Source organism: Diadema setosum, chromosome 1, assembly GCF_964275005.1.
Source record: "Diadema setosum chromosome 1, eeDiaSeto1, whole genome shotgun sequence".
NCBI lineage: Eukaryota > Metazoa > Echinodermata > Echinoidea > Diadematoida > Diadematidae > Diadema > Diadema setosum.
This window is the reverse complement of record NC_092685.1, coordinates 50,169,460-50,194,327: the sequence shown is the minus strand read 5'-3', so window position 1 is coordinate 50,194,327 and position 24,868 is coordinate 50,169,460. Positions and strand designations below refer to the sequence as shown.

The 24,868-nt window shown below is 39.0% G+C and overlaps 1 protein-coding gene across 1 annotated transcript in view; it reads left to right on the top strand.

The window, feature by feature from the left end:
- LOC140244927 (lysosomal-trafficking regulator-like) overlaps nt 1-24,868 on the top strand; it is a 100,078-nt gene that overhangs the window by 31,206 nt on the left and 44,004 nt on the right. The window contains exons 5-11 of the mRNA XM_072324571.1: nt 2,642-5,697; nt 8,689-8,856; nt 10,227-10,380; nt 14,083-14,147; nt 15,928-16,129; nt 19,899-20,008; nt 24,395-24,741. Of these exons, the coding sequence (XP_072180672.1) occupies nt 2,642-5,697; nt 8,689-8,856; nt 10,227-10,380; nt 14,083-14,147; nt 15,928-16,129; nt 19,899-20,008; nt 24,395-24,741 (4,102 nt within the window). The remainder of the gene's footprint in view (nt 1-2,641; nt 5,698-8,688; nt 8,857-10,226; nt 10,381-14,082; nt 14,148-15,927; nt 16,130-19,898; nt 20,009-24,394; nt 24,742-24,868) is intronic.

The following is a 24,868-nucleotide window of genomic DNA, read 5'->3' as shown; positions in this document are numbered from 1 at the left end:
TTAGGTTTTAAGTTACCAGGCAATTTCACAAATTATTTTTTTTTTATTATTATTACAGGAAAGGCTCTGTTACCTATTGCTCATGGTATGTTTACACATACCTCCATGAAGTATATGTACTAAAACTATACTACAAAGCATGTGTCCTTGCAAATTGCAATGAGCTAGCTCACTGGATATAGCTATTAATCTTTTAATCCAGAATTCATAATTCTCAGCTTAAAGGGCTCAAGGCTTATGAAAGCTTGGTGGTTTGACTACCAAAGAAGTGAGGATTGTTTACAAAACTGAATCTTTGTCAGATTCAAACAAGAGAGCAGAAAATAAGTGTATAATACCTATAGCATACCTTCATATCACAAACGGATGGTATGATTTTTCTCTTTTTATCTATTTGGTCTCTCTTGACAAGTCCCATATCTCAGTTGTAAAATATTTTTTCTACTATGATAACATCTGATGTTGTGGCTGTAAGTTCTATGAAGGAACCTAACTTTGATTGAGTTCTGAATTTCCAATACTTAGTATGCACTCCGCATTGCAGTGACTTAAGTATCAAGTCATTTTTTTTTATGCCTCCGCCACGAAGTGGTGCAGGAGGCATTATGTTTTCGGGTTGTCTGTCCGTCCGTACGTTTGTATGTACGTCCGTCCGCATTTGTTTAAGCGATAACTTGAGTAATATTGACTGGAATTTTACCAAACTTGATCCAAGTATAAAGTATGATGGGGCAATTACTTGATTAGATTTTGGGTGAAATCGGCCAACGGCCAAAGGTCAAAGGTCAAGGTCAAATCATGAAATTTGTCCGAGGATGATGTATGATGGGACAATTACTTGATTTTTGAGTGAAATTGGACAGAGGTCAAAGGTCAAAGATCAAGGTCAAATCCTAAAATTTATCTGTTTACTTGATAACTCAAAACTGGATGAAGCAGCTTTCACCAAACTTGGTCCAAGGATGATGTATGATGGGGCAATTAGTTGAGTAGATTTTAGTGACTTTGGCAAGAGGTCAAAGGTCAAGGTCAAATGCTAAAAATGTTGCTATTTCCCCCATATCCATGCAATGTCCAAAGGTATTTTTTTGAAACTAATAGTGTAGACATGTACTACTGCATAAAGATTCTCCAGAGAGAGTTTCATGTCATAAGGACAAAGGTCAAAAGGTCAAAGGTTAGGTGAAAATGTTACAATTTCACTTTCTTGCAAATGGTTCAATATATCTTCATGGAACTTGGTACAATGTACATACGCATGTACTGACTGGCAGGGATTATCTAGGGAATGTAGGGGTCATGGGTCAGTAGTCAGGGGGTCAAAGGTCAAGGTCAACTCAAAATTTTACTATTTCCCTCATATACTAGTATATGCAATGCTTGCATTATTATTTTTAGAACTTGATATATATACATGTATTACCTTATGGAGATTCTCTGGGAAATTTCCAGCCAGAAGGTCAAAGGTCAAAGGTTAAAGGTCAAAGGCCAGGTTTAAATGCAAAAAAATATATATATATATATATATATATATATATAATATATATATTATACTGTAATTACACTCTGTCTTCATACCTTGAAAATTACTCAACGCATAAACTTATAAAAGGGTCGGTCAGAAGTCAGGTAAAAATCCTCAATTCCCCAAATACATGTACCTGCACTCTTAGACAATTATAGCAAACCTAGTTCAAGGAATGTGAACATTCAAGATATTTCTGACAAACCTGTCATTTCAATATTTTGCCAGTCATCACACATTGTGAAGACATTGTACCATACACCTATTGGGAGAATCATGCATTATGGCGGAGGCATCAGTCGCCATAGCGACATTTCTAGTTTTTTTTTTTTTGTAACACAAAACAATAATTGTTTTTAGTTTCTGTACCTTAATATGTAATGTTAAAGTAGAGAGTAATAGAATTTGAACTTTAGAATAGAGAACAACAACAACAACAACAACAACTAAGTTTTGAATTCAAACCAGCTCAGAAGTTTACTTTAACTTCATGTATGTGTAAGCAGTAAACCCTCAGATAATGGGTAAACCATCTTGACAAGGTACTGTATGTAGATTGTCACTGATATGATATGAGGAGCTGTTTATGTAAGTTGCTGATTATGATGTCCCTGATTGATTTAAGCATATCTATTTCATCATTTCTATCACCTTTTAAAATAGAGGAAAAAAATCAATCTTTGAAATTTATGTAAATTGGCAATACAAGGCATGAAGAGCAGAATTCATGAAATAATGATGATTTTTTTTTCTAGTATCTGCATTGGGAGAATGCTGAAAAACATGCACAATGTACAGATTATAACATATTCAAATTAAATGGACAATTGCATAGAAAGAGTGCTAGTGTTATTTTTGACTGAATATTTCCATGAAGATGTTAAAGAAATGTGACTGATGAGTACAGACGGTAGTCTACAATTATCTGCTGAACTCTCTTTTTGGCTAGTATGTCATGATAAAGCGTCTTCGAGCTAGGTATAAATATATGATTATCAAACACATTAAACATACACTGTAACACACACAGCCCACATATGTAGTCACACCCCTTGTGATCTGTTGCATCAAAGATTTTATATTTTCCCCCCGTTTTTGTTTCTGTTCATTCGATAGATGTGTCGGATCTGGTGCCCCGGATGGAAGTCTGCTTTCCCAAGCTAACAGGAAAGCGTGCCAGCCCAGTGGAGTCCCCCACTACCAACATGGCGGCGCACCTCACCTACGATGTGTACCGGCAGAAGGCCGCCTTCCTCAGAGAAACCACTTCCTTCCAGGGCGGTGGCCCTGGAGGTCGCTCGCGGGGCACTGCTGGAAGCCAGCGGAAGAAGGCCACATCTCCTGCCAACAAGGAGGATGACAGTACCGATTCTGAGAATGAAGGAAAGAGGCGATACAGGCACAGATTTGGGTCGAACAACATCAAAAAGCATAAAGTGACAGCAGACTATCGCATGGCATTCCTCAACTCAATACCAAAGTATCAGTGGCATGGGGGGAACCTCATAGTCAGGCCAAGAATGAGCATAGACGATGGGATGTCACTTGTGGACTTGTCCAGCACGACACCGTTTGACCTCTGCATCACTCTCCTGTCCTTTCTTGAGAAGCTGTGTTCCAGTGAAGCGATGAATGCAGCTCACAGGAACTCGCTGAGTCTCTTTCTGGCACCACACTTGACGAACCTCCTCGTCGAGATGGACCAGAAGTGCTCCGGAGAGTCGTCGCCGTTGGAGGAGAGATGGGGGCCAGAGCTGTTGGGAACCCTGAAGAGGCTCATCCTTCGCGTAGTGCTCAAGGTGTGTTTGTACAGCCTCACCCATCACCAGAAGGTGGTGGAGTTGTCATCGAGTGGATTGATGCAGTCATTGCTGCAGGAGGCCAAAAGCTCCACTCAGAAAATCATGCATACGTTGTCAGAGAGGAGAGGGGAAAGAGAGGATGACATTACCAGAGATGAAGGCGATGAGCAGGAAATATCGGACTCTGTCTTCGATGGACCTGATAACGATCACAGGAAGCCGGTTGGGAGGAAACTAGTACTTGATGCTGATGCAATTAAAAGAGCCAGCATCACCTACATCAGTGACATCCTTCACGGTGTGATTCTGCTCCTCTCATATGTGATGTACAGTTGCCATGACAACCAAGCTGTGCTGACCCAAGGGTTAGCCATGCTGAATGAGTTTGAAAGTAGTGGTGGGTACAAGCTCTTCCTGATGGTCATCGAGACTATGGACAGCCAACTCTCTGGTGGGGAAGATGATGGGGAGCGGGTCAGGAACATTAAGGCCAACATTATTGCCCTGATCACAAGTGTGAGCAAGCTCACGACAGCAACAAAGAAAGCAAAGCTGGAGTACCTTCACAAGTTTCAGTGCCTCAAGAGAACTCACAATAACTGTGACTACAGTCACTATATGCACCACCACCAAAGCATGCTGGGAATGACCTACACTGCCTATGAGGAGGACAAGCAGAGCTTGTTGGACTCCGGTCACATGTCAAGTGGTGGGCCACTAGACAGACTTTCTATCAGAGCAAATCGAAATAAGTGTTGCATCGCCTCTATTGTGGATGTGGTTCTGGAGCTAATTTCAAAAGTGCAATGTCGTGTAACCATAGTCAGACTGCTTGGGATGTTAGAGCAGGGTGGCATCTGCTGTTGCATTCCACCCCATGTCCTGCTCACAAGACTCCTGCACCGCATCGAGAGCAGATCGCCAGCGTTGTCAAACTACATGTTGAGCGTAATTGCAAAGCTGATTTTGGAACAGCTCAGAGGTGGGGAGAAGACGGAGGCTCTTCCAGTAGATCTTTGTCCAGAATGTGAAAGTCGACACAAGCTTGTTGGCAGTCAGGACATTGGGAGCATCACAGACAGCAGGACTAGTGACAGTGCAATCGGTAGTGACTTCAGCAACCAGGATGGAGACCTTACCAAATCTCGATGGCAAGTCCTGGGGTTGTATTTCAGCCTCCTGACCAATGAAGTAAACGAAATCCTCAGTATCCAAGTAGCGAAACATCTTCTGCACCTGGTGAAGCATGGCAACTATATCATCAAGCAGGAACTGTACCTCCATGTGTACCTCCCTTGCTTTGAGTCCTCGAGACCAATGTTGCAGGAAGATGTTGTGTGTCCTTTGCCTAAGCTGCCATACCGCATCACCTCGCCAACTGTCTTGGACTACTGCTTCAGTGCCTTGCCCATCCTGCTGACCACTTCCACCTTTGCACAGGATCTCTTCTTGAGCCAAGGTGGCCTGAACCAACTGTTGCATCTCCTGCAGCTGGAGACCACCCGTCCACACGTCCTGCAAGTCTTTGAAGTCATCATCCTCTCGGGGGATGAGGAAAAACTGAGGAAGCGTGACCGAAGCAACACGGATGACAGTGTTCTCAGTGAAACATCAACTCAGACAAGTGCAAGTACACAACTCAAATCTTGTGCAGCAGAAAAGAAGCGTGACCATGCCAGTACTGTCAGTAGTGTTCTAGAAGCATTTTCAGGTATTGTTCAAGAAGTTATACCTGATGATTTGCTTGTGAAAGCTGAAAGTTCAGAAAGTGGAAGTTCTCAAAACCAGTATTGTGGATTGTCTTCCAGTGGAAGATCCTTTGACAGACTCCTTTCATCTTACACCATAGTAGATGAACCATTTGAAAGCATAGCACACCAAAGTATCGAATCAGTACTAGGAACAATTCAGGAAGGTGTTCCAGCCATTCCAGAGAGGAAAGAGAGCTCAACTGACTGCTACAGCTCTGATTCCTCACACACGGACGCATCAACTCCCACCAGAGTTCTCATGCCAAAGGACAGTCTGAGTATGTTGTCCGATGCACGCCTGGCCATGGCAAGCGATGTCTGGCGATCCTGTGCCAATCTCATCGTTTATAGCCCTGGATTCCTGGAGCACTTCCTACAGTGCCAAGTTGCAGGGAACATCTACAAGATCCTGAACGAGTCCTTCCTGGCCTTGGCGCAGATTACCAAGGAGTGTGAGGTGCTGGAGATCAGCTTAGAGTCTGTCCAGGACACCACCAGGACCTACTCAGACAGCGACATCAGCAAGAGGGATCGCTTTCATGTTACGCTCAGCATCGTGGGATCGCTCATGAGAATACAGCTCAAGCTCAGCAAAGAGCTTACTGCAAGGAAGCTGGAGGTAAGTCCTCACTCCTTCCTCTTCCTAAAGATTACCGGAGTGATGATATCACAATCTTTTGTTGTAGCTTGGGCTGTAACCAGGTGTGTGCATAAACACTCGATCCATATCTGAAATTGTTTAGAACCGATTTCCAGGGCGATAAATGGCTATGACATCACACTTGCACACTGTGTTCAGACCTTTTATAGGATATGTGCCATACTCGCATCTGTTGACTATTTGGGGATCGGGAGTTTGGTTAACTGGCTCTCTTGCTCTTGTTTATGCTCTATACCAGGGTTCAAAGGTGTGATCCTTATCAATCTTTGTTCTCTACAGGTCAAACAAAATGAACTTTCAATTGATGATCGACCACCATGAAAATGTAGCATTATCTGTTCAAATACTGTGCTGTCTCTAACTGGGAATGCCATGAGTATCAGGAATTAAGTGTCTAGATTAGAAAAAATAGACACCTATAGTCATTAGGAACAACAAATGAGCAGTCATAGAATGAAAATGGGAATGTACTTAACCAAGCCAAGTTTTTCCACTTTCCTTCCTTTTTATTACTTATTGCAAGATAGTTTTCCAATAAAGATATTGCTCTAGTATAGCAGTTTGTGAGAAGTTATTTTCTTTTTTATTATCATGTAGAGATATAGTAGGCAAGCACGGTAGGTATGGGTGATGGTTTTCCCCCATATTTACCTTCATAGTTTGCATGCTAGTGATCTTAATGGGATGAGGTAAACAATGGCACTGAAATTCAAAGGAAAACATAAGTTAACCACCCACCTGATCTCTACATGCTGAGGTAGTGTTATCAATGTTTTCTAGCCATATCGGCTCCAAGGTCAGAGGTTGTCATTGGCAAATAAGGATGGTTGTAAAGTTCAAAAGCTTGCATGCGTGAGAGCATGTTTGAAAACATTGAGTTAATAGCAAGCTTTAAGATCATGTTAACGTTGGATCTAATAGATAGAGCAAAATCAATCAAACAGAGTGGGGTCCTGTTTACATCAAATCTGGACCTAAACTCATAAACATGCTAAAGTGGCGAGTATGTACCACACAATGTACATGTACACAAAGTCCATAGGGATGTGATTTTTCTGGTATGGTAAGAGTTAGATATGAAAGTTATAGAAATTCAAAGTTTATCAGGTTTTCACCAAAAAAGGGATATTGTTATGGAAATTCAAAGTTACACATGTTTTCACTGAAAAGGGATATTAGTAGCAAATACGCATGTCATGATCATTTCATTAACTCACAGGTCACCCATTGATCTACACACAAAGCTTCACTATTGCAAATGCACTTTTCATACTTGAAATCAAGAAGAAAATCTGGTATCCTTCACATTATACATTTGTGTGTGCTGTTGCAAATCTTTTATATGAAATGAGACTAAAGATCATACACTCACTTCTTTGTTGGTCAGCATTTGATGAAGGTCACTTCAAATTCTATCCAACAAACAAACATTCATCATCGTCACCAGTTTGGCCAAATTTTCTTCTGATTTTTTTTCTAAGGTCTCACTTCTGTGACTAGAATGGCCTCTCCTCAGCCCCAATCACATATTCCTGCCATAGATACTCAAATAATGCTGGATATATTCATACAAGTATGAGGAAAAAGGCTTCATAAGAAATACTGAGCTGTTGTTGAGTTACAAAGTAAAACTGATTGGAGGCTGTACATGTTTTTCTTAAAATTCAGAAGGACTTTCTCATTTTACTGCAGATTTGCAGAACACATGCAACTGTAGTGGTACCATCTTCCATTTTTTTTTTTCCTGCTAGCATTTAGAGATATTTATAAATGTGGTAATGCGCTACACTTGTAAGTATTGTGAAGTATTATTATGATTTTCCTCTTTTTAGGGGTGATGCCACATAGTTCCTTAAGGGAACTATGAGCAAAGTTTTAGCAAAAAAAAAATGTCCTTTACAAATTTAGGGATTGAAATGTTATTGGTTGATTTACTTGGATACCTGACAAAAAACACACTGAATCTTTCATGTATTTCATATAATCTCTTTGTTCTTTATTTTTCACTCATATCTCATGGATAATTATTTGGGAGAAATCTCCAGGCATTCATCAACAAACAAACAAATAAATGTACGGAACATGCTCTTACTAGAAAAAATGTCATCATTTTTCTTATTGTTTTTGGCACTATCTCAAAATCTGATTGTTAGAGTGGGATAATTGTTGCTCTGAGAGAACTTTCTCTTCATGCTTTGCCTTTGTCTCTGTCAAACACATATCTCACATAAAGGCCTCTTTTTTTCTTTTTTTTTTTGTTAAACTTAAACAAGTATGTACCTGGGTGTGTTTGTGTAGAGGTATGCTTCAACCAGTACCTTTGCATGCATGCTGCCAATAACTCCTTATGACCCCATTCTGTGCCTAGGCACCAAGCTGTAACTTGCCATGATTTTCCATCAGCATTGAGATACCAGTAATTCTTCCACCCCTAATTGTTAGTTAGCAAGTCCACTCTGGTGTGACCAGTGTGCCTCAATTCAAGGAGAATGCTATATGGTAGCACAGTAGGGATTGGGGGATTAAGGAATCTTTCTTTATTAGAAGTTTATATACAAATGTCTGAGCCAATCTGAGAAGAGAGAATTCCTGCTGACATGCCGATTGGTGACCAAAGCATATCGAGGGTTAACGTGCTATTTATAAATCTGTTTGCATTTATGTATCTTAACTTCAATCAGCCAAGCGTTCAGTCCTTTGATTTCTTGATTGTCCTCTTTTTCCTCCAATTCAATACCTGGTATGCATGTGATTACACCCAGCCATTATGTACAGTGGTGATTTTGGTGACACAGTCCTGTGTGTAGTGATTGGTATGGTCTGAAAATAATGTATATTGTGTGATTTGTTGACAAGCAGTCCAAAAAAAAAAAGATAGTTAATGAGAAGTTACTGATATGAGAGTAAGATGAATCTCAAGTACCTGGACTAATTCTGTGAACAATGCAGGGAGAAGGAATGTACCAGGTCCTAGCCACTTTGAAACACCACCTACTGGAGGCCAACGTACTCAGCTCTCACCTGGGCAGGTCCATTGCAGACACCCTACTGAAGCTGGCCCAGCTTGAGCCCCTGGACTCCTCCCAGTACCAGATCTGCCGTCTCTCAAGGAGCTCAGTAAGCAGACCAATGTCTCTGTTTCCTTGTGCAGGGATTTCTAAGTCCAGAGTTTACTCGTGTAAAGTTGACTGAATGTTTGGAATCCTAAAGAAGGGATAGAATAGATACTATTAAAGTCAAAGGACAAATTTCAGTTCTGGTAAATGAATAGATTCTCTTTACCAAACAAAATTTGTAATCTGTAGTGCTATGGGACCTAGACCCCGTTTACACTGCCGGGCTCGGCCGCGCTTTTAATTCAAACCTTTCAATATTTTGTCTTAGTGGCGCTCTGCTTGTAAACATACGCAATTTGGTATAGTCTGGTTTTCAGACCCTTGCCAACTGGATTCCGTGACGATGAAGTCACCGTTCGGGCAAAGGCCTTTCCCGAAGGAAAAATCCTTTGCAGGACAAAACCACCTTAAACTATACTAGTTTTCGACGTTGAGGGGGTTAATATCCTGAATAGCGAAATAGTACGGGCAGAGGGTTTGGAAGCCAGACTAAAATTGGCCGCGCATTTGGCCCAGTATGCGTTTACACTGAGAAAATGCCGGGCTTGGCAATGCCGGCCAAATGCGCGGCCAATTTTGGCCCCGCATTTGGCCTTTTGCGCATTTACACTGAAATGAAGGCGGGCTTTGGGTTTAAATATGCACATAAATGTGATTCAAAGTCATTATGCCACTAATTTTTACAGCTAGAGAAATAATTCATTCAGCAGAGACAATATCTTGGAGGAAGTTAGCTTGGGTTTGTACAGAATAGTGTCCATTCTTTGGTATGCTGGCTAGAGTTAGGGAGCTAATGTGTACATGCTGTTAAAGAGAGGTTTTTGGAGGGCAAGATGAATGAGGGTAGACACTAGAGGACAATAAAATGGAAAAAATGGTCGCATTGGATATGCACTGTCTTTATGCCAATAGTAAGCACAGTGCTTGGATATATCCCAACCAAACAAGGCAAGGTGAAATCACATTTTTACTCTCGCAATGTAGATGTAGATGAGTAAATTCTTCCTGTAATGATGATTCAATCTCAACTTGTTTTAATGATGATTTCTATCTTATCTTCCTGTAATTATGATTTCAGTCTTATCTTCCTGTAATTATGATTTCAGTCTTATCTTCCTGTAATATGATTTCAGTCTTAATGCCCTATAATGATGATTTCAGTCTTAATTTGCTGTAATTAGGATTTCAGTCTTATCTTCCTGCAATATGATTTCAGTCTTAACTTCCTGTAATGATTTCAATCTTAATTTGCTGTAATGATGATTTCAGTCTTATCTTCCTATAATGATGGCTAAACATCATTTCAGTGCCACTGTCATAAAAATGTGAAATTGGATGAATGTCAACACGAGGTCATCTGTGTCTTTGCAGGGGAGAGAGGAGGCAGCGGACTCCATCGATTGGAATCTTGAGGAGCTCCAGGAGGCGTCCGACGAGCAGAGCAGCGAACTGAGTGACCCCTGGAGCACGGAGGGAGGATACGAGGCTGACAGTGAGACTGACAACAGGGACAAAAATAATGGCAGTAAGAATGCTTTATGACTTCACTGTTATCGTAGTAATGAAAATCCATGTTTTCCACAGCTGATTGAATTCTCTGAATGCAATTCTGAATTCTGTGGAATCAGTGGGGCAGTTTCAATATGCAGCATTATGCATTGTTTGCATGTTATTCGTGTATGCTTGCCTCTGATAAGTTATATTAACATTTATAAATCTCTGCCATTATCTCACTGTTATAGGGTTACAAAGAATGCACATCTCTATCTAGCTGTGAGGGTGTGCTTTTTTTTTTTTAGGGGGTTAAGAAGGGGAAAACACTGAGAATTCTGACCTTCATTTATTGATTTTGTATGTTTTGTCAGGAAAGTTACTCATTTGGAAGCCATCTTCAAAGTATTTCATGAAGTTTTATACAAAATTTACATATTCTTATGACATAGTGTGTGTGAAATGACAGGTCAAACTCTGCTCTGATTAATAATTAAGAAATGATCTGTTTCTTGAAATTGTCTCATTTTCTTCAAAGGATAAATGAAATGTTTTGTGATGTTAGGTTGGTCCGGCAAAGTGTATATTGTCTCAAGGAACTGAATATTATGGTATATCTACCACCTGTGCCATTGTTGTGACCAGTTAGGAGCATATGTCTGCATGACTCCTGAAAAAAGGGAATCTCTCTACAGAGGTGCCATATTATGTACATTGATATGATTGCTTCATTTTTGTGGTTTTGAAACTGATATAAACTTCAAATGCCCAATTATCAACTTGGCAAGGAATATATGGCTGTGTGTAAATATGTGTGTATATTATCTTATCTTGGTTTCCTGTGTGTGTTGATTCAGGAAATGTTGGCCATATTAGTTCTGGTTTCCTTTTCCTCATTATATTCACCAATTTCCCTAATGTCAGAAAAATATTTTAAAAGTTATTTAACTTATCAGATGCATGTGAATGATTAACTAGTCTCCAAACGATAGAATCTTCAGCAAACATCTTAATTTTGTTATACAGTGTCCATCCTTATATAATTAATATCTTCCTTGACCTTTCCCCCCGGAAAATGAGGTACTCTTAAAGACACACACACACACACACACACAAACAAACTTGCATGCACACACAAATGTGTGTGATTTTTTGTATTTGTTTGATCGTATTTGATTTCATTCATCTCTTGATCTAAACTGATATGGATTAAAGGGCATTCTAAGTGTGCCGATAACGTAATTCAAGACACGTGTCTAAGAATGTGTTAGTTTATAGTCGATCTTACAAAACTGACCTCTCTTCTTTACTGACCTGAATCAGAACGTTATTAACAGAAAATATTTTGATGGCCATTTCTTGAAGTGCTGTGCGAATGCAAGCAAAAGAAAGGAATGAATACAGTCAGGTAAAGCAGTTTTAACCAATTTAGTGAACAGGCAAATTGTGAATTAAAGTAAAGAAAGAGAATGTGTGTTAATTGTAATTGAATTTAATGAAAATTGTATTGAATTGAAAATTATTGTTTGCTTTCTTAATCAGCATGTCTTGTTTTGGGCATATGTTTTGTCAGGTGCCCTGCTTTTTAAATGAAAAACAAACAGTATAATTTTATCTTACAATGTAGGTGTTCTTCAGGGTGCAAGTGATTTCATGATGAGACTTAAAGCATAGTTAATACAAAATCTAAGAAGGGAAGGTTGTGTTACATTTCATAGTACCAGCACAAATGTGAGTTCACCGGACTTGTTTAAGTCAGATCACCTTTGCTGTAATGTTTTGTTGTTGCAATGCCTTGTTTAGACCTTACTTACCTTACTTACACACATTTTATTTGATGTCTAAAAAAGAGGCGTCTTTGAAAGCAATGGCTTTCTTAGTCCATGGGCCAAGACCTGAAAAATGGGTTATTGGTACCACCCGAGGTGGCAAAACCTTTTTGGTGTCATTTTGTTTGTCGGGCATACACGTGTAGATATGCTTATCAAGCTATGATAGCATTTCCAAATGAGTAGCTTAGTCATAATAACTGAATTTTTAACCAATTTGGTCTTTATATCCCTATGCTTCTGAATCGAAACTAACCGCTATACAGAGAAGAGCACTGTCTTCTGTGTGTCCACAGGTATTCTGTTGTTTTTGTTTTTGTTTTTGTTTTTGTTTTTTTTTATTTGAGGCGCGTCATTCAGATGTGAATATTTGGTGTTCTGTTGTAAACGCGGTGCGCTTAGTCTTTATTCAAGTCAGCGAGGGAATATCCAAAGGGTTATGATGTCCACAGCTGTCACGCGGTGCGCTTAGTCTTTATCTAGAACAATGTACCATTATCATATCTAAAGTTCCTAATAAAAGGGATTATCTATACTGTTTTATACTACCCTCTCAACAAATACATCAGTTTTAAGCAAAAATCACTCTGTTCATTTACAATATTATTTATTATGATGTATTGTAGTGTACAGGTACATTGTTTTTGCATTATCTTTCATTGTTGGATGGAAATAAAGCAACATTGGCGTGGTATTAGCGTTTTCACCGTAGCGTTTTCACCGGAAAATGATAAATAATTGAAAAATACGGTAAAATTCACGAGGAATTGCTTTTTTGTTGTTGTTATTTTTAGATAAAGTGATATACACTGTATCATAAGCTTTGGATATTCCTTTCGCCGTCTTGAATAAAGACTAAGCGCTGTGAACATCATAACCCTTTGGATATTCCCTTCGCTGCCTTGAATAAAGACTAAGCGCACCGTGTTTACAACAGAACACCTGTGGAACATACAGAAGACAATGCTCTTCTCCGTATAGCGGTTAGTCTCAATTCAGAAGTATGGGGATATAACAACGAGACCAAATTGGTTAAAATTCATTTATTATAACTAAGCTACTCATTTGGAAATGCTATCATAGCTTGATAAGCATATCTATGCCCGACAAACAAAATGACACCAAAACGGTTTTGCCACCTCAGGTGGTACCAATATCTGGCCTGGCCCATGGACTATCTTTTCCAAAACTACATGAAGACTCCAACTCTTGTAACATTACATACCTCCATATCTGATAGTTTGGTAAGTTCTACATAATATAAAGTCGTGCTTGCAAATGAATATTACACTCTAGAATCAACATTTAGAGTTTATAAATGTGATTGCTCTTCCCACTAAAGCATTAATCCTAACTTTATGATACTGTGGAATTGAGAAGAGAATGAATGAAAGGATAGTAAATCAGTGGGTTATGAATATTAAATAGGACTTACTGTGGGAAGTGTAGCATTTCATAAAGTTGAATTGGTCCACACTGATGCCTTCAGATTTTTTTGTAGGATAAATTCTATACTTGAATACCTTGCCAGACATGGTCTTTGACCCTATTTAGAAAGAATAAAAGGGGAAAGGAGCTTTTTGCATCCCTGATAACAATACAATGTAGGTGAACCAGGCATAATCAAACATCTTGTGCAAAGTATTCACCTGAGCTGAAACAAAACAATACTGGAATCTTTGTACATGGGTCACGCACACACACACACATGGTCATTCAAACATTGCTAGCAATTTGCTCTCCTGAATTAGTTCACACTGCAGTGACCTAATTCAGGAAGAAGGGCAAGGTCAAGGTGATGGTGGACATTAGGCTTGCTTGAGTGACCCTCTTCTGAATTGTTGTTTGGACTGACCTTTGACCTGGTTCTTTCTCATTTTGTCTCTCTTTGTATTACAATGATACAGACAGCAAGCCAGACAGAGAAGACCTAGTTTTTGCCCAGTCTCAACAGACCCTTGTCTACCCTCAAGTAAGTGTCATAGGTCACATCAATCTAGTCATTGTTCTACACTGTATACTTTTGTGCTGTGCTCTATATAACGTATACATTACATATATTAGGGTTCAACACTAATTTTTTTTTCTCTCCTTAGGGTGTATTCAGCCCCAAAAATCACTGAATTTGAAATGTTTGTAGCCCAAAAAAGAAATGTAGTGCCACTAAATAAAAGGAAACATAGCAATCTCTTTTGAATCCTAGTTGCCTGCTCAGGCCACTAAAGATATGCTCTTTAAAGTTTGGTAAGCTGACATTGTTTTTTTTTTTTTTTTTCAGGACTGTATATTCCTATTTCAGTTGGGTTTATTTATTTATTGTTTATTGCTGAGGTTTAATAGAGAGGAATAATTATATCCTTGTAGTGTAGCGTGTTTTCCTGTGTCTGTGTATGCTAAATTGAATGTACATGCAGCTTGTATTCATAAATTATGCATCGGTATGAAGGCACATATACAACACGTAAGTTATTGTTTTACACACTTCTATATGCTTAAAGGGATATGTCAGTGAAGGATTATAACTCAGGGGGACGTGGGGGTTTCCCTAATAGACTGTAAATGATTGACAATGATGTGTAACGTTGCATTTGCCAAACATTGGCAGTTACCCAAGTACATATCCGAGATCTGGGAAAACTTGTAAAGCCAACTTTGTTTGATGCTATTGGGATTTAGTGATGGACTTTGTGGGATATGGTTGACTGATTTCATTTCAAAAGAGTGTTGTTCTATATGATAACTCTGTTCATGCAAGACAATGTTTGCATACCGTGATCAAGTTATATTTCAATTGCACAACCCTGACCGTCAGTTCCATGTGACAGACATTATGTTAGTTGTTTTTTGGGGTATTATACCATGGTAGCATTTGTTCCTAGTCTTTGAAATCTTTTGTTGCTAGGTGTGTCAGTGGATGTTGTTTCCCAAGTGTCTCAAGGGTTAATTTCAAATAGTACCATATCCTAGATGTTCCATATAGATCCAATTCCAATTTCCAAACTATGTATATCATGTTATTGGACTTTGGTTTGATCACCCACCTACTAAGCTTGCATGCAAATTTTCCATTGGTTCTTGTTGCTAGGTGTGTTCTATGATACCAGACTTTCTACCATGTTTCTCAAAGGGTAACAACAAGTGATATGATGTCATTTGGACTTGCTTTGATGTCTTAGCTACTATGTATCCAAGGAAACTTTTAGATGGTTGTTGTTGCCAGGTGTGTTCTATGATGCTGGACATCCCTAAATTTCTCAAATATGAATTACAAATGATATTTCATTGTAGTTTCCTTGGATGACCCCACTTCCTTAATACAATGCTGACCGCTTAATCCGGAAGGGTCGGGAGACAAGTTTTTCTCCTGTTTAAGCGGTGCTCCCGCTCAAACAGTGGCTGATATTGGCCCACGCAAAGCACACAGCATGAAGCCCAGTATGTGGGCATTATACTATATCATGCACAGTTAATCTAACCCGCTGATAACCACACAACAAGTACACACGCACTACGGCACGTAGACACAAAACAGTGATTAAAGACAAATGACAAACAAACAACAGAAGTGTTTCAGCCAGATTTGTCCCGATAAAGCGGTTCGTGGTTCTGATTAAGCTGTGGAAATACATGTGAAAAATTTGATACATCAAGGTTTTTTTTGCACTTAAGCGGAGTTCCCGATGAAGTGGTTCCCGATTAATGGGTAAGCATTGTACATTCATTCAAATCTTCTAAACTCTTCCCGTTGCTAGGTGTGTCAGGTGATGCTGGAAGTCCTGGCTGCCAGTGATGCCTTCTCCAGGAAGAACGTCCTCTACTTCCTACTCAACCAGCTCATCTCCTTGGTGAAGGCCAGCGATGCCTGCAAGGATTGCCTCACCCAATGTGGGGTGCCTTCCATCATCCTGGACGGGTACAGGAGCATCCTGCAGCAGGATGAGGAGAGTACATCAGGTTGGTGTTCGCTCTTTGTGGGGATCACCCTTTTATGCACTTTAATAATAGTCAATAATGATGATGATGATGATGATGATGATGATGATGATGATGATGATGATGATGATGTCTTATTTACCCAGGTTAGCCTTTTCAGTGTTGCCACTGCTCTACCAGAGGGCCCTGCCATTATTATTACCCAAGCGTTGCCAGGTACCCATTTATACACCTGGGTCGAGAGGGACATAGTGGGTAAAAGCATCTTGTCCAAGGACGTAAGCGCTGGGCGGGATTCGAACTTGGGTCTTCCGATCAGGAGTGTGGAGTCTTATCCACTCCTTTCACTATTTGACTTGTCTGCACATCAGGGGTGTATTTTGTAGAAAGATTTTGCAAGTAGTTAATTTAAGTAGAGTGAATTTCATTTCTTTTCATTTATTTCCACTTTTGAACATCACCAAGTTGACAAAATTTGCATTAAAGATATGTGATATCAAGTGTCATAGTGGCGGAATATTGTAAGTGGCAATAAGTATACTCACTGTTCAAATCACCATCTTAGATACTTGCAGTTGATAGACTGTTTCTAGCTGCTGCCGTAATCATTTTGATCATTGTAACACTAATGAGAGCTAACCTCTCTATAATTATGAAATGGGCCCCAGGTTTGTTTCAGACTTTAGGTGGAAATCTTTGTACATGATCTTAAAATCCTTTTCCACGTCTCATGGTACAGTATGTCTGCGACATCAATTTCTCCAACTATTTCAGGCCTCTTGTGTTTGCTTGATTTATAAGAATAACCACTAAGAATATATCCAAAAATATATTCCAGAATGAAATGCAGTGTTATACCATTAACAAGCAAAATTTTTCATCTTCCACTCTAAAATTTATTTTTGGTACATTTGTGCTCAAAACAAAAGCCTGATAGTTAATGAGACATTGCAGACACAAACTTGCCATGATATGAAAATGATGTAGCGTAAATCCAGTTTCTGTTGAAGGACGTAGTAGAAGTGGTCATATGTCATTATTTGCCTGCAAGTGAATTCAGTTATCCACAGTCAACAGGTTCAATCTGTATCATTGCTTTCATTTTGTAAACTGACGATGTCTAGGCCATGAGCATTCACGTCACATTGTCACTCATGTTGTCATAAGGTAGAATTTCATGGTTATCGTGATGATGCAGAATTGTAATTGAATTCTGAACATCTGTGTACATGCTGAAAACATAATGATCGCATCTGAAATAACCATACCAGCAGCCACTGACAGGGCCATATGGCCCTTGTGATATAGAGCCAGCCAGAAGCTCTCTTGGCACGTTCTTGCCCCATGTTGTCATCGAGAGATTCCTAGGAAATTCATGAGCATATGATTTCTAAGGGAGAACAGCACAAATGACTGCATACAGTTTTGTACTTAAAATGTGGTCCCCAAGTATAGACCTACCAGTATTTTCCTTTAAAATACTGTAACTTATGTCAGCCATATCTGAAGGGCCTCCAATATACAGTATACTTGTGGGAAGAAAAGATGATTCAGGGGGTTATGCAGTGAGTCAGGTGCATTACTACATCAGTGCACATAATATAAACTATTATTACACATACTGGAGCCCCAAAGTTATGGCTAAAATAGACATTAACTTATTAAAAAAAAAAAAAAAAAAAAAAAAAAAAAAAAAAAAAAAACTCACTTGAACCGAACTGGGCTATAGATTCCTAGGGAACAGCTTTCATTGCCAAAGTGATTTCCAGCGATATAATAATCCAGTTGTTAGTTTCACTTTGCGCATAAACAGAAAAAGGTTGCGTGTACTATAGGCATGTTGGTTTTTAGATTCACTGAGATAAGCATCTGTGATATGATGATTATTCATGTAATCCTTGATATAAAAAGTGCTTGCCAGCACATTGCTTGCCAGCACATCCACCAGACAGTATGCATGGTATTTGGCAATATTTGTAGAAAAAGATTGGTAATGCATTCAGTGCAGAGCAATGACATGGATGCTTCCCCAGGTGTTAATTGACAGACCATTCTGGTCACCTGGTCTACTCAAGGTCATTCTTTGTTTGGACATGATTTATGAATTCTATAAATTGCTACTTTGGGTAAACTTATGCATTATGTTGCTGTGGAAACGAGTGAAGTGGCTAGACCAGTTGAGAAAAAGGATGGGTAATTAGTATCAACAGGCGTTTTCACATCAGCCCGATAAAAATCCAAGCTCGAGATATTTTTTAATGTCCCAAGTCAGAAAAATAGCGCGCTATTTCGAAACATCGGGCTGATGTGAAAACGCCTAACGTGCACATGAGTCAACTACAAACTGACACAGTGCGAGCAACCATTGGTAAACCATGGGGAGTCGGTATCATCCGTCGATTTTCTGTTGTGCCTTTAAAATGGTCCATATCACTCCGTTTGCACCTCGCCGTCTGTGAGGAAGTAAAAATCCTGTGTGAACAAGAACTAAGATCCTGAATGTACAGGAGCTTTGACTCTCTCACACATGGGATCTCCATTTCCTGTCGCAGTGACAGAGTGTTCTGGCTACTTTCCGGATGGGATGGCCTAGTAACGCACAACATTGCCATGCTGGACTCAGCGGGCCTTGATCTAGAGCCGTTTGATGGCGAGGCAGGCTTAATTCTAATGGAACCAGCCACTTTTCTGCCCCACTTTAGATCAGGGCAGAACAAGAAGCCATTCAAAGCAGACAGCTAACATTATGTAGAATTAAAAACTTGATGTGTTTGAGTAGTTAAGGATTTCACTCAGTCATTTCATGATGAGGCATATTTGGGATGTTCTTCAATAAGACAGGGGGAGATGTAAAGTCAGACTACTTCGAACTACAAATCATCAAAAATAATCTAAAATGAGACTTATCTGAGGTGTGTGGAACACTGTCAAACTTCATGTCTTTAAAACTTGTCAGGTTATGGCTAGTTTACGAAATTGTGATTTTTCTGTACTGTATCTTCCTAATCATTGACACAGAGTACATGAGCTGTATTTATGTTTTGACATTTTTTTTAACACTTTATGTTTTGTGTATCTAGAAATATAACAATCATTTTTTTTGTGTGTTTTTTGCCCAAAAAAAAAAAAGAAGAATATGTACAAATTTGTCATGTTGATATTCGCGTAAAACAACGTTCAAACCCTTATATGCTGATGACCACATTGAAAATCATGTTGCACTTTCTTGAGGTGACCACTAATTGTGCAGTTGTTGGGAATGATTTGCTTAAATTCACAGTATATAGGCCTAAGTACATGTAGTTTGAAATTTTCATATTGTCAATGGGCTTGACACATTGTGTATACCAGCAGACATCCAATGATGATTGCTTGCTGACATGCGCATGTGCAAAGTAGGCCTATTTTGTGCTTGTTTTATTCCATAAACTGAATTTAAACATGGATTTCATTCAAACTTCCTCTGTGAAGTCTGTCATCTGTAGCTTTTTGTGTGTAGATAGCTACATTACTTTGAATTAAACTCACTGTTTTTGTTGTTAAGTATGACATGCAGAAGAACTGACATTAATATAACAGAGACAGCTTGGTATTCCTCTTTAACAATATGAAATCATGTTCCAGTTGTTAGTGTCATGACTATTTTGTTTGTTGTTGATGGGTTTTGTTTTGTTTTTGGTGGGTTTTTTTTTTTTGTCTTTTTGCATATATCATTTTAAACTTGTAAAAGAAAAGATTTTCCTTAATGGAAATTAAATAAATCTTTTTACATTTGTTGTTTTTTGATAAGTGGAGAGGGCACTTCTTCTGGAGCTGTTCTCTGAGCTGGTGGAGAGTAGCATCACGTCGGCCCAGCTACGAGGTTACCTCACACTCTTCCAGGCACCCTCACCCCCGATGGTAAGTTCACAAAATCCCTCCTACATGTAGTTAACTTTACAATTCACATGGGCCAAACATTTCACATAAGACAAACATTTCACATTAGGTGTCAACGTACAAGTGAATTTTTGTTTCATTTGATTTCATTTTAGTCATTGTACAAGTGAATTTTTGTTTCATTTCATTCTATTGAATTCTGTTCAATATCACCTCATTTCTCTTCATTTCTGTCATTCTTTTCTTTACATTTCAATTCTTTGAATTGCTTCTGTATCGTTTCATTCTATTCCAATCCATTCCATGTCATTTCTTTTCATTTCAAGTCTTTTTTAAATTTCTTTTCAATTCTTTAAATTTGATTTGATTTATCATTGTTTTATTTCCATCTAGTCCATTCTTCTTCATTCATTTTCATTTAATTCTGTTATTTCTTTCCAATCTTGTAATTTCAGTTCACTTTTCATTTTACTGTATATCTTTTATACCATTTTATTGTCCCCGCCGAACGAGTTCGAGCAGGGGACTATGAAACGGGCTCCGTACGTGTGTGTGTCCGTGTGTCCGTCCGTGCGTCCGTGTGTCTGTCCGTGCGTCCGTGTGTCCGTGCGTCCGTGTGTGATCAAAATGTTCAAAATGCTACTCCTTCGCCATTTCTAACCCGATTTTGATTCTGTTTGCTTTATATGATAGCACTACATAGGAGCTTTGAAACTTCTATACAGAATTTCAGTTGTGACCTTTGACCTTGACCTTTGACCTATATTGTACATTTTGCTTCAAAATGCTACTCCTTCGCCATTTGTAACCCAATTTCGATTCCGTTTGCTTTATATGATGGCACTAGGTGAGGGCTTCAAAACTTCTACACAGAATTTTGACCTTTGACTTCTTTGACCTTTGACCTTGATTTTTGACCTATATTGTACTTTTTTGCTACAAAATGCTACTCCTTCGCCATTTGTAACCCGATTTCAATTCCGTTTGCTTCATGTGATGGCACTAGGTGAGGGCTTCAAAACTTCTACACGGAATTTTGACCTTTGACTTCTTTGACCTTTGACCTTGATTTTTTACCTATATTGTACTTTTTTGCTACCAAATGCTACTCCTTCGCCATTTGTAACCCGATTTCGATTCCGTTTGCTTTAAGTGATGGCACTAGGTGAGGGCTTCAAAACTTCTACACAGAATTTTGACCTTTGACTTCTTTGACCTTTGACCTTGATTTTTGACCTGTATTGTACATTTTGCTACCAAATGCTACTCCTTCGCCATTTCTAACCCGATTTCGATTCCGTTTGCTTTATGTGATGGCACTAGGTGAGGGCTTCAAAACATCTACACAGAATTTTGACCTTTGACTTCTTTGACCTTTGACCTTGATTTTTTTACCTATATTGTACATTGGCTACAAAATGCTACTCCTTCGTCATTTCTAACCCGATTTCGATTCCGTTTGCTTTATGTGATGGCACTAGGTGAGGGCTTCAAAACTTCTACATAGAATTTTGACCCTTGACTTCTTTCACCTTTGACCTTGATCTTTTTACCTATATTGTACATTTTGCTACTAAATGCTACTTCCGGCGGGGACATATTTTACGCACCGCGTAATTTCTACTTTTCCTTGTTTCAGTTGGTTGTTTCACTCATTTCTGATGGAAAGTTTGTGTATGACATTTGATAATGGAAAGAAAGATAAACAAAATTGTTGTGGTTTCCGTTTTTCATGTTCCCTTCCAAATTAACTTCCAACTGCACCTCTGCAGTGGTTTGCTATCATGCCAAATCAGTGCCCAGCTTTCTTACCCAGACTACAAGGGTATAGTTCACCTTTATATGGGTCATAACCATTGGGATTGTACCTCTTATCAGTTCAGCCTGGGTCGTTAAACAAACATGAAAGATCATTCAGGCATCTTTACATGACAAGAGTATTGCTGTGTTTGTTCAACCAAAGTTAACGAGGCAAGGTTTGTGTGAAGTACAAGAGTGTATGACAGTGGATGATTACGGACAATGTTTTGAGTTAGCACACCACCAGTTAAAGCATCTGGTTATGCCAGAGTCTATCCAGTACTCACATCCCAGGGTTCATGACCACAAGAGCTGTAGCAGGACGTTGGATCCTGCTGCCTCATGATCAAACAGTTGCCTTGTTATCCAAACTTGGGCTGAAGTGTAAATGTGACATCATACGATGATGAAGCTGATAACCCTGCACTCTGAGGATCCTACTGGTTGACTGCTATGAATAAGATGGGAGCTCACAAGTGTATAAATCTGCTTCCTTTCTGCATATATCCCACTGGTTATTGTCATGGTAGATGCTACCTCATGAAGAGAATAGCGCATAGTTGTGGCTGCACAAAATGTTATAATGCATAGAAACTTGTGATGTAAATTAGATGCATATGATTTATGGGTAATTCAATTGATACAGAGTGCATGAATAGCTGGACAGTACTCGTGAGCTCCAAATTATTCTTTCCTTATAAAAAGTGAAACTCTTAACAACCATTGTATGAGTGAAACCTATTTAAAGGTGGTGGACACATGGAAAGTGTAGTCTTACGTCATTATACATCAGTGGCTTGAAAAGGAAGCTGTAGTCACTTCAGAAGTGAATTACAGTATGGCTGGAACATAGATTGCCATGAATTTTTAAAGAGTGTGCCAGGGTGTTAATACATGTTTAGTGTAATCCTCGTCTTGGGCAAAGCATTAGCAAATTAATTGATTACCTCTGGTAGTAGGCCTCGAAGAGTACAGTGCACAAAATGACTGACTGACTGAGAGCATAGAAAATATCATGAAACCAAGGCATGGATATTAATCTGACTCATGGCATCAAACTAGATGTGTAGAGAAAGTACTGCATGAGGTTTTCAGGAAAGATTTGACTTTTAGCATTATGATTGTGAGATATTGTAGTCGCTTTGAGGATTAACGCTTTGATATTAATCTGACGCATGGCATCAAACTAGATGTGTAGAGAAAGTACTGCATGAGGTTTTCAAGAAAGCTTTGACTTTTAACATTATGGTTGGGAGATATTGTAAATACTTTTTGAGAATTAGTGCATGGTAAGTCAGGTTCTGGTAGGCAGCATGTTAAGACTGGGAATAGTGTTCTTTGAGAAGTTATATTCTAGAGAAATCTTGTGCGTACTGTTCGAGGAGAGGAACAAAGTGTACCTGTTGTTATACTCTGCGTGCCTTAACCCATTGAGGACAAGCTGATTTCGCTATACTATGCATTTCCCTATACACACCTGCCTGTTTATACTCGGGATTTGTACTCAACAGGTTAATATACACGCAGTATATCCCTTTGATATACACACAGTATGTCCTGTTGAAATAATGCATGGTGCTGCAAACTTCTAGGTCCGGGGGTTTCATAGTTCGCACATATTAAATTTCAGTATCACCATATTCAATGGACTTTGATATTGCACGGAGCTATAAATGTTGATATCGGTTGTAAAGACATTTTAATAACAGAATTTGAAAAGTTTAAGAACCAGGATGCATGAATAGTCTATATCAGGGGGTATATAGTCATGTGCTCAGCATATAATCTGTGGGACGTGTCAATGTTGTATGCCAAAATAATGAACTCTGATAAGACGGCTCAAGCATGATATGTATGACTTGATCATAGGATTGGTTTGTTTGCCTACCGTGGAGGTTATAGCTTCTGAAAGACAAGATGTATAACAAAAAAGCTGTGTACTCCACCTTTCATTTTGTAGCATGATGTGACTGCCAGTATTTGTCTTGTTTTCTATTGTGGCAAATCATAATGTATTGTTTGAAGAAAATGAAGATAATTTCCATAACTTGATGTGAAAGTATCTTATATTTGTATCCGCCTGTCAGCAGAAATACAGTACCGACAGCGAATTATTCTCCACGTGAACATTCGGGAATATTTCTGAATATTCGCGAATTGCACATTGGCGAATATTCTGGAATATTTGGAAATAATTAGAGCTTGATATCCGAAGTGAAATATAGTACATAGCACATTGCAAAACGCGTGAAAATTTGCGAATTTACGATGCATGAATATGCAGCACTGCGCAAAAATGTGCAAACATTCACAAATATGTTGAAAATAATTCGCTGTCAGTACTGTAAGTGTTTCTCACCAACACTCTGTGAGAAAACAGAATTATCTTATTACATATAATGATTAATTTGTAGGTTTATGTCTTTACTTTGTTGGCGTTTCAGGATATGAAATGATATGATATGATGTGAGGTAAATATCATTACCTTTTTATGGAAATTCCAAATAAATCTTGTTATAGACATAGATGTTTCTCTGTGCAATACTTTTATGAATTTATAGTTCTATTTATCAACTAATATGTTTGGCATCTCTCTTTTGACATAGAATGGCCTTCTGACCACTTTACTGAACATTGTCACCAAGACTACCAATCAACCAGCCAGCTACATCAGTTTTCCTGCCACCGCCACTCAGCCCACCCCTCTGCCTGTCAAAATGGAACAGACCGGTGGGATGGACACCAATCCGTGGGCTGCATCCGCAGTGCACCTCCCCCTAAAGGGCAGCCTTTCATGGCCTGTTCCACTCAGCAAGGGGTTTGGCATGGCAATGTGGGTGAGGACTGATGATAGGAGGAAAGGAGAGATGTCAGGGGAGAAGGTGAAGAAGAGCAAGAACAGGACAAGATACCTACCACACTCATCCAGCACTTCTTCCATCTCAAGCTGTGAGTAATGCATCAAATACTCCTCTTCTATCACACTTTTTTTTTTAACTTGTAGACAGATAAATGATGAGTTAAGGTTTCTACTCATGCAGACGTCCTCTGAATTTTCACCCATTCTAGAAATTGTATTT